The sequence below is a fragment of the Chinchilla lanigera genome, unplaced genomic scaffold (genome assembly GCF_000276665.1).
Source record: "Chinchilla lanigera isolate Chin_1 unplaced genomic scaffold, ChiLan1.0 scaffold00069, whole genome shotgun sequence".
In the NCBI taxonomy this organism is placed as follows: domain Eukaryota; kingdom Metazoa; phylum Chordata; class Mammalia; order Rodentia; family Chinchillidae; genus Chinchilla; species Chinchilla lanigera.
In genome coordinates, this window is record NW_004955470.1 from 4,080,262 (window position 1) to 4,093,379 (window position 13,118).

The 13,118-nt window shown below is 50.2% G+C and overlaps 2 protein-coding genes across 3 annotated transcripts in view; one reads left to right on the forward strand and one right to left on the reverse strand.

The window, feature by feature from the left end:
* Fer1l5 (fer-1-like family member 5) overlaps positions 1 to 468 on the forward strand; it is a 60,309-nt gene extending 59,841 nt beyond the window's left edge. Inside the window, exon 52 of the mRNA XM_013522710.1 lies at positions 48 to 468. Within this exon, the coding sequence (XP_013378164.1) occupies positions 48 to 299 (252 nt within the window). The 3' untranslated portion in view covers positions 300 to 468. The remainder of the gene's footprint in view (positions 1 to 47) is intronic.
* Positions 462 to 13,118, reverse strand: part of Lman2l (lectin, mannose-binding 2-like) — a 19,940-nt gene continuing 7,283 nt past the window's right edge. Inside the window, exons 5-9 of one of the 2 annotated variants that reach the window (XM_005400667.2) lie at positions 6,484 to 6,516; positions 5,303 to 5,464; positions 5,106 to 5,220; positions 3,129 to 3,248; positions 462 to 2,802 (exon numbers count right to left, since the gene is read on the reverse strand). In XM_005400667.2, the coding sequence (XP_005400724.2) occupies positions 2,660 to 2,802; positions 3,129 to 3,248; positions 5,106 to 5,220; positions 5,303 to 5,464; positions 6,484 to 6,516 (573 nt within the window). In that variant the 3' untranslated portion in view covers positions 462 to 2,659. The remainder of the gene's footprint in view (positions 2,803 to 3,128; positions 3,249 to 5,105; positions 5,221 to 5,302; positions 5,465 to 6,483; positions 6,517 to 13,118) is intronic. The other variant, XM_005400668.2, reaches the window with a different exon arrangement.

The following is a 13,118-nucleotide window of genomic DNA, read 5'->3' on the forward strand; positions in this document are numbered from 1 at the left end:
CCTGCAGGCTGCTGGCTCAGCCTGACTCTAGTGATGCTTCTCTCCAGAACTACTTGGCCTTGAACTTGATCCGCCCTGGACTCCGGATGCAGCCTCCCATTAAAATATACAACCTCATCACTTGGCCCACTGTCAGCAATGCTAGTCCTTCCCCCACGGTCAGCAGTGCTAGTCCTTCCCCCCTGACCACCCCGGCTCCAAGCCTACAGGTTGTGACAGACCACCAGCAGCCATTCCTCCAGGTACCGAGTCAGCGCCTGGGTGACATCTTCCCAGAACTTCTGGCTCCCCAAGACTGATTCTGCCTGGCCTCCTGCCTGCTGTCAGCCATCCACCCCTGGGCTTCCCGTAGCACCGATTCTGTCTTAAAGGACATACACAAGGGATGAGGTGTATTCTGCCTATTGTGTCCACCAAGAGTAGCAGAGCTATAATTTCCCACTGAAAATAAACACATTTTGTAGCAGACCCACCTTGTCATTTATTTGGGGGGTTAGACGGCATGAAAAGGACTCATAGGGCCAGGGAACAATGCCACTTGCATGTACATCCACTAGGCCTCGGGTGTCTCCCATGTGACAGGCTCTCAGCACCAGAGGAAACAGAGGGATGGTGACTGGGAGAGATGGCTCTCGTGGCTAAGTAGTGTGCCAGGGCCACACCCAGAACACCAGGGCTACAGAACCCAGATCCATGTTTGGCCCCACTCGCATGGGAAGCATTTGTTTCTAGCACAAACAGCCAGGGCCACGGCAGGATAGAAAATGCGATGGGTGGTTTTCTTGGGCCACTCATTTTTCTAAAGAGAGCAGCCTGGTCCCCTATGCTGTGTGGGGACTCTGTTTCCCAATTCCCTGCCCTCTTTAAAAGGCCTCCAGGGCTGGGGATTTAGCTCAGCAGCACAGTGCCTGCCTGGCAAGCATAAGGTCGTGAGTTCAATTCCTGGTACCAAAAAATAAAAATAGTAATAAAAGACCTCCAGGTGCTCATGAGCTGCAGCCATGGAAGCCCCACAGTTCTGTCTCTGCCTGTGCTGTCTCATGAGCTCTTCTAGGTCCTCCACCTCACAGGCTCTCTCTTTCTCCTCTGAACTCAAAGGACAAAAGCCACCATTTCCCTCTTCACTCTCCCCGGTCCGGAGGCCAAATGCGAGGTGGCCATTTGCCCTGCAGTTCTCTGGAGCTGCTCTGCTGTCGAAGGGGGTGCTGGGAAGACGCCTGCCACCTGTGCTCACCTTTGCGTCACACGGCAGGCCTGCACGAGGCAAGGCGGAAGGCCCTGGAAGGCAGAGGTGCACCTGCAATGGGGACCCCGCCCTCCGTGTGCAGGGAGGCCCACCCTACCCCACCACCGCATCCCAGAAGGCACAGGAAGAGCGATGGACCTGAGGTGCAAGAAAAAAGCCTGGCCTCCCCCAACCCACCCCCAAAAGGAAGGACAGAGGCAGAAGCTCGTGATTCGTTCCATCAGCCACTCTAGAATTTCCCTTCGGTTACAGAGGCCCAAGGACAGCTGTCTTCTGGGGACACCCTGGGCCAAACCACCTCCATCACAGGGCAGTCAGGTGAGCAGCATGTGACCCTCGTCAGATAAGGCAGTGGAGGAAAAGTCAACACCTAGGACAGCACTCGGGCTGTACTGCTCAGTGACAGTGAGCTCTTCCAGGTGTAAAGGAGGCTATTTTGCTCCCAGACTTACAACATGAGAACAGCAACTATTTCTTCTCTGTTAAGAAAAAGAAGACAAATGTCCTCTTGGGTGGGTGTGGGGTACCCGAGGCTAGGTAGTAAGAAAGCTTCCTTACACTTCCAATACTTAAAAGCAGGTTTCCCAAAATCACAATCAAGAGAACATGCAGGTAAGCAGGCTCCATCCAGCAGGTCCAGAGACACACTACAAAAGCCGCTTTCTGTGGCAAACCTAGACCTGGTCTGGCAAACCACGATCTTCTCTCCAGCTTCTCTCAACGTGCACACCGACTACCACCAAAAGTAGCATGGAGGGACCCAGGCACGCCAACACGGCCCCTGCAGACGACAGAGCTGGAGCCTCGTACCACAGCAGGAAGCTCCAGCACCATCAGGGAGGGTCCCTGAAACCCAAGTCTGCTTGGCAACCCCTCACAGAGGCGTCCAGCTCAGGTTGCACAACAGAGATGAGAGGAGTAGAGAGGGAGGAAAGGAAGCAGGAAAGAAGCTTCCACAGATTTGCACGGGAAGCTCCTCGGTGGGCAGAGGGTTGGGCGAAGAGCAGAAACCAGTACTCGAACATCCTGAAGGTATGAGAGCAGCTTCCGTTCAGTGTGGATGTAAGAATGAGGCCGTCCCGCCTGGGCTCCCCCGGCCTGCTCTGGCATTTGGGCATCACAGCCACGCGTGTCCTCTCCATGCCTCTTCACCCCCTGGGTGGGTGAGGGGCACCCGAGGCCCGGTAGTAAGAAGAAGGCCTACTTCCTGTGTGTGGGGTGTGTTGGGGGAGCCCAGGAAAGACTACAGGGGAAGGCACATCACAGTGGTGTCCTGGGCCGGAGGCAGATGTCCCTGTGGGTGACTGTGGGAAAGCAGGGTCCTTGCATTCATCCAAAGCTGCAGTGACAAAACACAGTCCCCATCCAGGCCAGTTGAGGCGATGGTCACAGAGGTGGTGGCAGCACGAAGGCTCAGTAGAAGCGCTTTCGACTCTGTTCCTGCCATTTGTTGTAGAGTATGATACCAATGACAATGGCAAACACAGAAAACACCAGGGAGAAGAAGACGATGAGGAAGAGGGCCAGGCCACTCAGGGGCTGCAGTGGGGCTGTCACTAGGCAGCAAGAGAGAAGCAAGTCAGACCCAGAGCCTGCCTGCTAGGAAGGATCAACCACACGCTGTCCAGTGCCCCCCAACCCGTTTCTGACACCCACTTCTGGAGAGCCAGGGCTTAGCCACCCCCTTCCCTGACGTCTCAATTTAAACACGAGGCAGCCACTCACTGCTGATCTGTAGCAGGGAAAGGCGGAAAGGCAGGTGCACGCATCCCTCCTTCTTCAGAGGACGCCTGCCTTCCACGCCGTGCCTGCTAGTCACCCTGGCCTTGGCATGGCCGCCCCTCCCCCACCACAGGGCCCTGTCCCAGGATCCCACACTCACTCTCGGGCAGCTTCATATTGTCCACCGAGGGCATGAACACGTCTCGATGCAGCTTCTCCTCCTCCGGGGTCCTCTCCACCGTCAGCTCAAACAACTTCAGGGAAATGACGTCATGATTGTCTAGAGAGTAAGAAAAGAGTAACTCCAGCCGCCTTGGAAATAGCACTTTGGTTCACACCTCTGATCCTTGAAAAAAATAACTGCAACCTCTCCATTTTGTCATTTCAAAATAGCTATCAGGGGAAAAAGAGAATGTGGAACAGGGTATATTTTGTATTTTTCTGGGTGCTAGATAGTTTAAAAATGTAGACATAATCCTTACGAGAATTAAATCCTGTATCACGTGACACCTTCTAGTCCAAGACACTTGGTGACACTGCACTTCCCGTGGTGAAGATCATGCACACAGGAGCTCAGGGCGCCTGTTTACCAGGTTGCAGGCTGTGGCAGGTGCAGCTGCAGCATAGAAGACACTTTGCCTATTTCTTTATGGCTCTTTGGAACTGGGACCCTGGGCCTCCCTAATAATTACCGAAGAACAGATCACGGAAATACACTGGATTTCTCCTTTAAAAGTATCATTACAAATCCATGCATTTAAATATTTTCCCTGTGCTTCAAAGCAGTGATATTTCACTGATGTTCAACTCAACTGATCTTTGTAGGTGAGAGCCTGTTGAAGGTGACTCCTGAGTCTTTTTAGATGGGCCTGGACGCTTTTGATATTTCCTCTGGCTTTCTGGGAAAGTCCTGGCTCGTATATTTCCTGCCTGAGACCTGGCATGAACCGTATCTTGAGGAAGTTCTGCTCCTTTTAGTGGGAACTGGCAGCATGAGACCACAAATGTGTGTGCTGGGGGGGTCCTTGCTGGGGTACTGTTTATTGCCTGGGGCCAGGATTCCTGGTCACTTCTGTCATCAGGATATTATCCAGTTTTGCCCTGCTAGGGTCTTTAGCAGGTCCCAGATGGTAAACACTGTGTTCATCTGCAATTGGAAAAATGTTTTAGTTGTAGGGCTTATTTAAGCCATGGGACAAAAGAAAATCCAGGTTATTGACCCTCACAATGTAGGGCCCTCAAAGCCTGGGAGAAGCTGAGCACAGTGGTGCAAACCTGCAATTCCAGCATGAGGGGAGCCTGAAGCAGAAGGATCACAAATTTGAGCCTAATTTAGTCAATTCAGTAACTTAGTGAGAGCCAGTCTTAAAATAAAAAATAAAAAAAGGGCTAGGGATGTAGCTCTGTGTGAAGGCCCTGGGTTCAATCCCCAGTACTGGAAAAATTAACTTTTGTTTCAAAAGCAAGTTTTATCCATAATAAATTATGTTAATCAGAAGAACCCTTACCTCTTTCTTATCGCTTCCCAACAGACATTCTGACTGGGGTGAAAGCCAAGGCAGAGAACAAGCAAACAAAGAGAAGCTATGAATCAGGCATGACAAAGAGAGAACCCAGAGGTGGCAGGAAAGCGGAGAGGTATTACTGATGTCACACAGTGAAGGAAGCCAAGGGTCAGAGCACTTGCTTAAAAGAGCAGAGGAGGGAACAGAGGGTGAAGCCCAGAACACAGCACTATATGCAGCAAAGCAGCAGATGCAACTTTGACAGGAGCAGGGTGAAGGGCAAGGCCTAGGAAGCGGGTGGATGGCTGGGAAACAAACGCCTCTGTACAAACAATGCACCCAGAAGTCTGAGCAGGAGGGGAGCCTGGGGCCAGTCAGGGGATGGCACAGTTCTGACAACAGCAGGGGCGCTGGGCACACGAGCAAGTGGAGGGCGGGGAGCCTGATGGCAGGGACAGGCAGGAAGTGCTGGCTGACAGCACCTAACACCTCCTGCGTACAACTGCACGGGAAAGCGCAGGCCTCCTGGGCCCCTGCTCCGCACAGCCCCGTCCAGCTGCCTCTCCCTCAGCGACTGACCAAGGCCAGCAACTGAGAGGAGGGGAACAAGCAAGGAGTGTGCCGGGCCGTACCCGAGAGATCGCCCGTGATGGAGGAGGTGCCGAAGTAGTATCCGCGGGGCAGCCGGACACCGGGCACCTCCAGACAGTCTCTCCACTCATGCTTGCCGTCGATGTCCATCATGATCTAGGACAGAAGGAAGAGCCAAGTCAGGCAGGCCTGGCGGGGAGGGAGCCAGCCCGGCACTCCTGGTCCCAGTGGGGCTCACCGTCAGATGCCTCTTGACGTAGCGGATCACGAGGAAGGTGTCGTAGTGGAGGTTGCGGATGATGGCCGTGCAGCCCCCCAGCTCTGTGGGCCTTCCGTCACGCTCATGGTCATAGCTGAGGGAGCCGTTGTTCACCATGACAGAGATGTAGGGGAACACCCGCTAGGACGCAGGGGGGGAGAGCGGACACAGTGAGGAAGAGCCTGCTGCAGGGCCGCAAGCAGCTAAAGGACTCTGCAGGTTACAAGCTGAGCCCCTCACGGTGGCCCAGACGGCCACTCTGCTGCTCACCCAAAACTCCGAGTCCATGCATTGCAATGGTCACTCAGGGATCTGGGCCCAGGAAGCCACTCAGCTTCACACTTGCCTGTGACGACCCTCCTCGTTCCTGACCTGGGCATGAAATGCCCCTGGAGACTCCGGGGTTTGCCTCGGCTCCTCCCGGAGAGCCCCTCTGGGAGGCCTACTCTGCCCAGTACTAGCAGGGTCCTTTTATGGCTATAAACCTACATTCAACTACTGCTTGGGGAAACAAATCATTTACTTGGCCTCTTCCCATCTCCACTTTAGCCCCATCCTTTCCCCACAGAAGGCTGCTCTGCACATAGCCAATACTCTGAAATACCTGTTTGGGCAGGGTTATCTTTCTACTGAAGATAGCATCTCTCGATTTTAAAATCCAACCGGCATAAGGTGGATTAGGACACGGAAGGCACTGCTGACGTGGCTGCTGGAGGGGCTTCTCCAGCCAGAGTGACTATGTTCCCAGGCAAGTGCCCTTCCGGCCCACTCCTGCCTCCTCCACACATAACTCCTCTGATAAAGCTGTGAGTAAGAGGGCCAGCTGTGCCCCACAGGAGGAGAAAACAGTCTCCCACCTACTTCAGAGGCCTTCTCCCTGCAGCAGAGCTGGAGGGGCAAGCTCTTCCCAGACCTGACGAGCCAACTGTCCAGAGCAGGCCTGGCGCCAGGCAGGCAGAGGGGCAGGGAAGGAGGAAGGGAGCACGAGGCATGCCACTCTTGGGTGAGCTCCCCACTGTCCCACACTCAACATGCAGGTGGAGATGCAGTCGAGACCAGAGACCAGGCCTCCTGGGACAAGTCACAGGACTCTGAGCAGCAACAGATGTTGGGTGACAGATGGGAATAGGCACGGCCACGGTGGGTCAAGAACTGAGTACCTGAACTCCCGGAGAATATCGCCTCTTCTGGGCCTGAGAGGGTCCAGCAGGTTATTAGAAAAACAAAGGAGAGCACAGAAGACAGGAGACCAAGTCAGAAAGAAACAGCCGTGAAGAGCTAGGACCCAAGCTGCGGTGGTGGAACAAACCGACCTAAATCCCCAGACAGAACTGTAGGGTCCACAAATGGCATTCAATATGTTCTTGTCTCCCTCAAAATTACATGCAAAACCAGTGCTTGTTGCAGAAAGTCTGGGAGTGGCAGCAGATTCTCAAAGGTCCCCTAGGAAGGCCTCTCTGGGCCTGAGGGTCCTGAACATTTCAGAAGCTTCACAAAAGTGTCCCACTGGCCAGTCAGGGCCTACATATATCTCTGGCAGTCAGAGAGACAGGCAGCCCCAACTTTGTACCCACACTGCTCTTCTCTACAGCCAGAAACAAGACAAACGGCTTCTAACGTGGAGCTATCTCTTACTTGCCAGGGTATCAGGATACAGTTCTTGCCTAGAAAACAAACACCCCACTGTTTGAGGGACCATGAAATTAACTCTAATCCAAAGGGCTCATTTGCCCTCTAATTGAGCCTATGGACACCTATTCCCAAGCAACTGCTGGATCCCAACCTCTGACACGTGGGCAAGGGGAAGCTCCGTGGGAACACAGCAGCATGAAGGACTCAGAAGGCACAGAAACCCCTTGGTTCTGAGCTCCCAGCACCAAGGAAAATGACACAAGCCCAGCCCCGCCTCGGTCTGGGGCAAAGTGGGAGGAGTGTGCAGCCCTGAGCATTTCCTGCTGGCACTTCTGTTACAGGCCAGGCACTCCCAATGCTGCAGCCTGCAGCAGGCAGGCAGACAGACAGACAGACAGACAGACATCTCTTCTCCTGGAACTGACACACAGCGAGCAGGTAAACACATCCTTTCAGATAGTGATGGTACCACAATGAATGCGTCACACGCAGTGTGACAGACTGATGAGGGAAGCCCTCCCCAGGAGGCCACATCTGAGCTGAAACTCCAGGTCTGCACAGGGGACTAAGGATGTAGCGAGGTGGCAGAGCACCAGCCCGGCACAAACAAGGCCCTGGGTTTGACCCCCAGCACCACACAAACAAAACAACCACAAAAGACAAAATGGGCAAAGTGCTTATCACAAAACTTGGCAACAGAAAGTGATGAATAAATGTTATTTAAAAAAAACAAAAGACCTGGGCCTAAAAAGCACAAGGCTGGCATATTCAAGGACTGGAAGAGCACAGGTGTCTCAGCCCAGCTAGTGAGGATGGGACTGGGTAGAGTGAGGGAGGAGCCACAGCACAGGGGCCATGGGGCCACAACAGGGGGCTGGAAAGGCCTAGAGCAGCACCCCACGGTACCCGTCCTGCACCGCTGGCAGAGTGCACACAGGACAGAAGGCAGCAGTCAGTCATCAGATCGATCTGTCACCATCCAGTTACTCTCCCACACTATCATTTGGATACAGCGATGGGGAACCTTTTAGTGCTTTGAGTGATAACAAACAGCTGGCTGTGGCATTCATGCCATAGGTTCGCCACAGCTGGAAGGGAATTGTGAACAGGTTATTGAGCAGTTCAGAAAAATTGCTTAGAAAGCTCATAATTTCTGTGAACAACTAAAGAAGGGACAAAAAAAAAAAGAATAAAGAATGCCCTACAGGGCCCCAATGACCTCAAGATTTGCTGCATTTTTTTTTTTTTTTTCAGGACCTTGTGCTTGCCAGGCAGGCGCTTGTGCTGCTGAGTTATATCCCCAGTCCAGAATTTTTTTTTTGAGCCGGGAATTGAACTAGGGACCTTGTGCTTGCTAGGCAGGTGCTTGTGCCACTGAGCTACATCCCCAGCTGCTGCATTTTTCATCTCCACACCCTCATCAGAAATTGAAACTAGCCTGGCATGGTGGCACACACCTGTAACCCAAGCCCTTTTGGCGGGGGTGGGCAGGAGGATCACCGAGAGTTCAAGGCGTGCCTGGGCTACATGGTGTGACCCCGTCTTTAAAAAAAAAAAAAAGAAAAAAGAACAAAATAATAAGTTGAAGCTGCAACTGCAGAGTGCCCGGGCCAGCAATCCTGAGGTTAAGGGTGTCTCACTCTTCCCAAGACTGGCGTGGCACCTGATTATGCAAGGACAGCCGGGGGCAAAAGGGCCCCAGGAGCACTCAGGGGAGCTTCCATCTGCACACGGTGGGTGCAGAGTCTAGAAGGGGATGCAGGAGGATGTGTTTTTAAAAAGCACCACAGAAGTCTGTGATGTACACCCACAGGTAACAACCCTGCTGGCGCTTCTGTTACAGGCCAGGCACTCCCAATGCTGCAGCCTGCAGCAGGCAGGCAGGCAGGCAGACAGACAGACAGACAGACAGACATCTCTTCTCCTGGAACTGACACACAGCGAGCAGGTAAACACATCCTTTCAGATAGTGATGGTACCACAATGAATGCGTCACACGCAGTGTGACAGACTGATGAGGGAAGCCCTCCCCAGGAGGCCACATCTGAGCTAAATGTGGCAGAGAGCCCCATGGCCCCTCAGCTGCAATTTGTCTGCCTCAGCAGCTCATGACTCGGCCTTCAACCTTTAACTGCTACCTTATTTTCTATTCCTAGTCAGGAGCGCTTGAAGTGTTGCTCGGACAGCCACTAATTTCAACACGGCAGCTGATATTTTTCCCCTGGAAAGCAGCCTACAGCTGGCACCAAAGGGGGAAGAATCACACTTATTCCGACAAGGTGGCAGTTTTGTTCCTAACTTGAGAATCACCGGAAATAAGGAACTCCCACCTATTGTCCAAATGATTACTGTTTATTGGGTAGAGAATTTTTTTTAAGTACTACAAGGCCAGTTAACTTTTTTTTTTGAAAGACCTTCTACAGCTGGGGGCATGATGGTGAACATAATCCCAGCACTCTGGGAATCTGAGGCAGGAGGATCACAAGTTCAAATCCAGCCTGGGCAACTTAGTGAGACTCTATTTCGTTTTTTTTTGTTTGTTTCTTTGTTTTTTGATTTTTTTTTTTTTTTCGGGTATCAGGAATTGAACTCACGACCTCGTGCTTGCCAGGCAGGCGCTGTGCCACTGAGCTAAATCCCCAGCCCCGAGACCTTATCTCAATATAAAGATAAACAGGGTTTAGGATGTAGCTCACTATATATTTAGTTTTTGTTACTCCACTATCAATCACTCACTCAACAGGTAAAGGCCCTCTATAGGATCATACCTAGACTGAAAAGCTATTCCTGAGACTGTAGATATATGGACTCTATGCTAAAATTCCAAAGGTCCAAAGCACACAGGTCATGAACTTCCAGATGGCAAACAGAGCATGAAGGGTGTGTGTAATCACAATGCCACTCACAGCTGCATGACCCTGTGTGGACCACACCACCTTGCGGACATTCTATCTCCTCACTGGAAACAGAGAGAATCGCACACAGCTGCCAGGGTTAATCAGAGGAGGTAAAAGGAGACCAGCAGCGCATTCAGAACAGTGCCAGGCATTCATTCAATCAAGGACAACTAAATTTATGCATTTCTAGATATAAATATTGTTTTAAGGAGCAGTTCAGGCCTACCCACTCACTGCTCAAAAGCCCTTCACAAACATCATCATGATCTAAGAAACCCATGGAATGACTTTAATCTCATATATCTTAGTTGTGAACCCATCAGAGCCAGCCCAAATCTAGCAATTTGAGGGCTTCAATAGAGTACTCCAAAATCAGAGAATTTTAATTTGATGTTCACAATCCACTCCCTCCAATTATTATAAACACCCTCTCGGAGTGCAGCCCCAATTCACGCTGCCCGTCACTGTAACAGTATGTGGATACTTTCTGTGAGTGAGAAGAGCTATCACCTCTATGTAACAGAAGATCTTGCCTATAGTTCTACTTTGGGGAATCCAAACTTCTTAAAATTGTATGTCAACTCCCCTGTTTATGTGCCTCCTTCTATGGGGCTAACACTTTTATCAGACCCTCAAAAGGGTCAAAACCCCAAGAAAGATAAAGACTAACCAAAAATGACACATGCCCTGCAGCGCTGGCTCTTGCTCCTTCCTCTTCCCCGCCTCAGACAGGAAACACCACCGGCTCCCTGCCTTCATACAATACCAGCAGAAAGCCACTGCGTTTCCCTCGCGGCCAGCTCTTTGCAGAGCCCAGCCTCAAGGCCGGGCTACATCTAGCCAGCCTGCCTATCTGTGCACCACAGGCCAGGCTGCCAGGGGTCGCCCTCAGAAAACGACGTCCTACCTAGGCCTGGAAAAAGGCCCAACCCACACCCAAGCCAGGCGGTAACAAGAGAACCTAAGAAGGTACAGCACTGAGTTCCTTTAATAATGTAAAGACTCTCTCTGCCAGCAGAAAAAGACCAAGGGGGATCAGTGTCTTCATCAAGATAAAGACCTGACAGTGTTTTAACTTTTTTTATTTTTATATTTTGGTGGGGCTGGGGATTGAACTCAGGGCTTAGATGTGCTAAGCATGCCCTCTACCACTTTGTTACATCCCAGACTACATGGGTTTTTAAACTAAATGTCAAAGTACTATTCATTTTATTTTTTTCTCTGTACCATGATTTTTATGTATTACATTATTTAACAGCACTCCTTATCACTATATGGATTTTATCATACATTTGCACCATTCTACTTGGATTTTTGACCTTTGCTTCCATTCTTTATATTATCCTTCTTGAGAACACAGTGTATTTCATCCATTACTACAGATAAGTTTCTGACTGTCTTATTCAGTTGGTTTTCAAACTTGTTCATTTTCTTTTAGTTCAGGGGAGAAAAAATAATCAATGCATCAAAAAATATACATGGGGAGTGCCTCAAACAAGCCTCAATCCAGGAAGACCAGAGAGCTGTTCTCCCTGGTCTGCCTCCCAGGGTGAGGCCCAAGCCTCCCAGTGAAGAATGCAGGCCAAGGCTGCTGAGGCTGTGTGGGGGGCTCTCACCCCAGGAAATCTCCTGCCATCAGACTCTGATTTCAACCAAGAAGAGATGTTCACCCACCAAGATTGCCACTGAGCTCCATGCAACTTTCACCAACATCTGGGTTCTCCTGAGAAACGGACAATCATCAGCTAATGAATTCACAGTGCCAAGAAAAGACGATAGGGCTGTGTTTTAGCCAACATTTAAAAAATAACAGCAACACTGAGAAATAATCCATACACCACACAATTCACGTCAAGTATACAATTCAATGGCTTTGGTATATGCAAAGTTAAGATCATGATTTCATTTCCTTACCCTAAAAATAAATCTTGCACCCACTATTAGCCACTCTCCCGATCTGCACCCCAGTGCCCCAGCCCTAGACAATCCCTAGCCTGCCTCTCTCTCCAGATCTGCCTGCATGGACATCTCATGCACTCCACTGTATGAATATATCCACTCAATGGCTGATGGCCATTTGAGGTGTATCTATTTTTTGGCTGTTATGATTAATGCTATGAACATTCCTATAAAAGCTCTTAATAGCCGGACACGGTGGTACATACCTAGAAACCCAGCACCCTGGGAGGCTGAAATAGGAGGATTGCAAGTTTGAACCCAACCCAAAACTTAGTGAGACCCTCTCTCTTAAAAAGAAAAAAGCTTTTTGTGCAGACATGTTTTCATTTCCCTTGCATGCATAGCTGAGTGGAACCGGTGGATCATATGAGCTATCTTTAACCATTTGAAGAAACGCTTATTTTCCAAAGCACCTGTGTACTGTTTTAAATTTCCACCAGCCACGTAAGAGAGCATCACATCATCCCACGTGCTTGTCAACACTTATCCTCTGTCTTTATTTTACCGACCTGGTAGGTGTGAGATAGTACCTCATTAGGGTCATTTGCTTTTCCCTGATGGATGATAATGCTGAACGTCTTTCCTTATATTTAATGTCCATTTGTTTATCTTCTTTGGAGAAGTATCTATTCAGAATCTTTGCCTATTTTTCATTAGGTTCTCTTTTTAATGTTGAGTTGTGTTCATTTTTGTTGTTTGGTTTTGGTTTTTTCAGACAGTTTCACTATGTAGCCCAGGCCAGCCTTGACCTTGCAACTCTGCTGCCTCCTCTCCCAAATTGCTGGGATTACAGGCCTGCACCACTGCACCCAAATTCTAATAGGTTCTCCTCAGTCTTCAGGATTGTCTATAACCTCTCATCTGTGAAATAGTTCTTCTTCCTTTCCCATCTGGATCTTTTATTTTCCCATCTAAATGCTCTAACTTGAGTCTCCAGAACAGTGCTGAACATAAGTGTTAGAAATGGATATCTCTGTCTTATTCCTAATTTTATGAGGAAAGAAGTGAGAGACAAGTTTATTACAAGAAGTGAGACAAGTTTTTACCACGATCTCATGGAGCTGGAAGAACTGCTCCACACGACCTCTCTGCCTCCTTGCCACCTTTGTCTGCCACATCCTCCTCCCACAAACCACAGAAATTTGCCAGTTTTCAAAAGGCCCAGTAATTGTCACCCTCTGCTTAGGTGCTTGAAACAATAAAGTAAAACACTGAGACTGGCGTCTCTGGAGTCAGATCCACACCTCTGTGAGGCTAACAAGTTCTATAACCTTCCTGCACGTAAAATGCAAGCTAAGAGGGTAGAA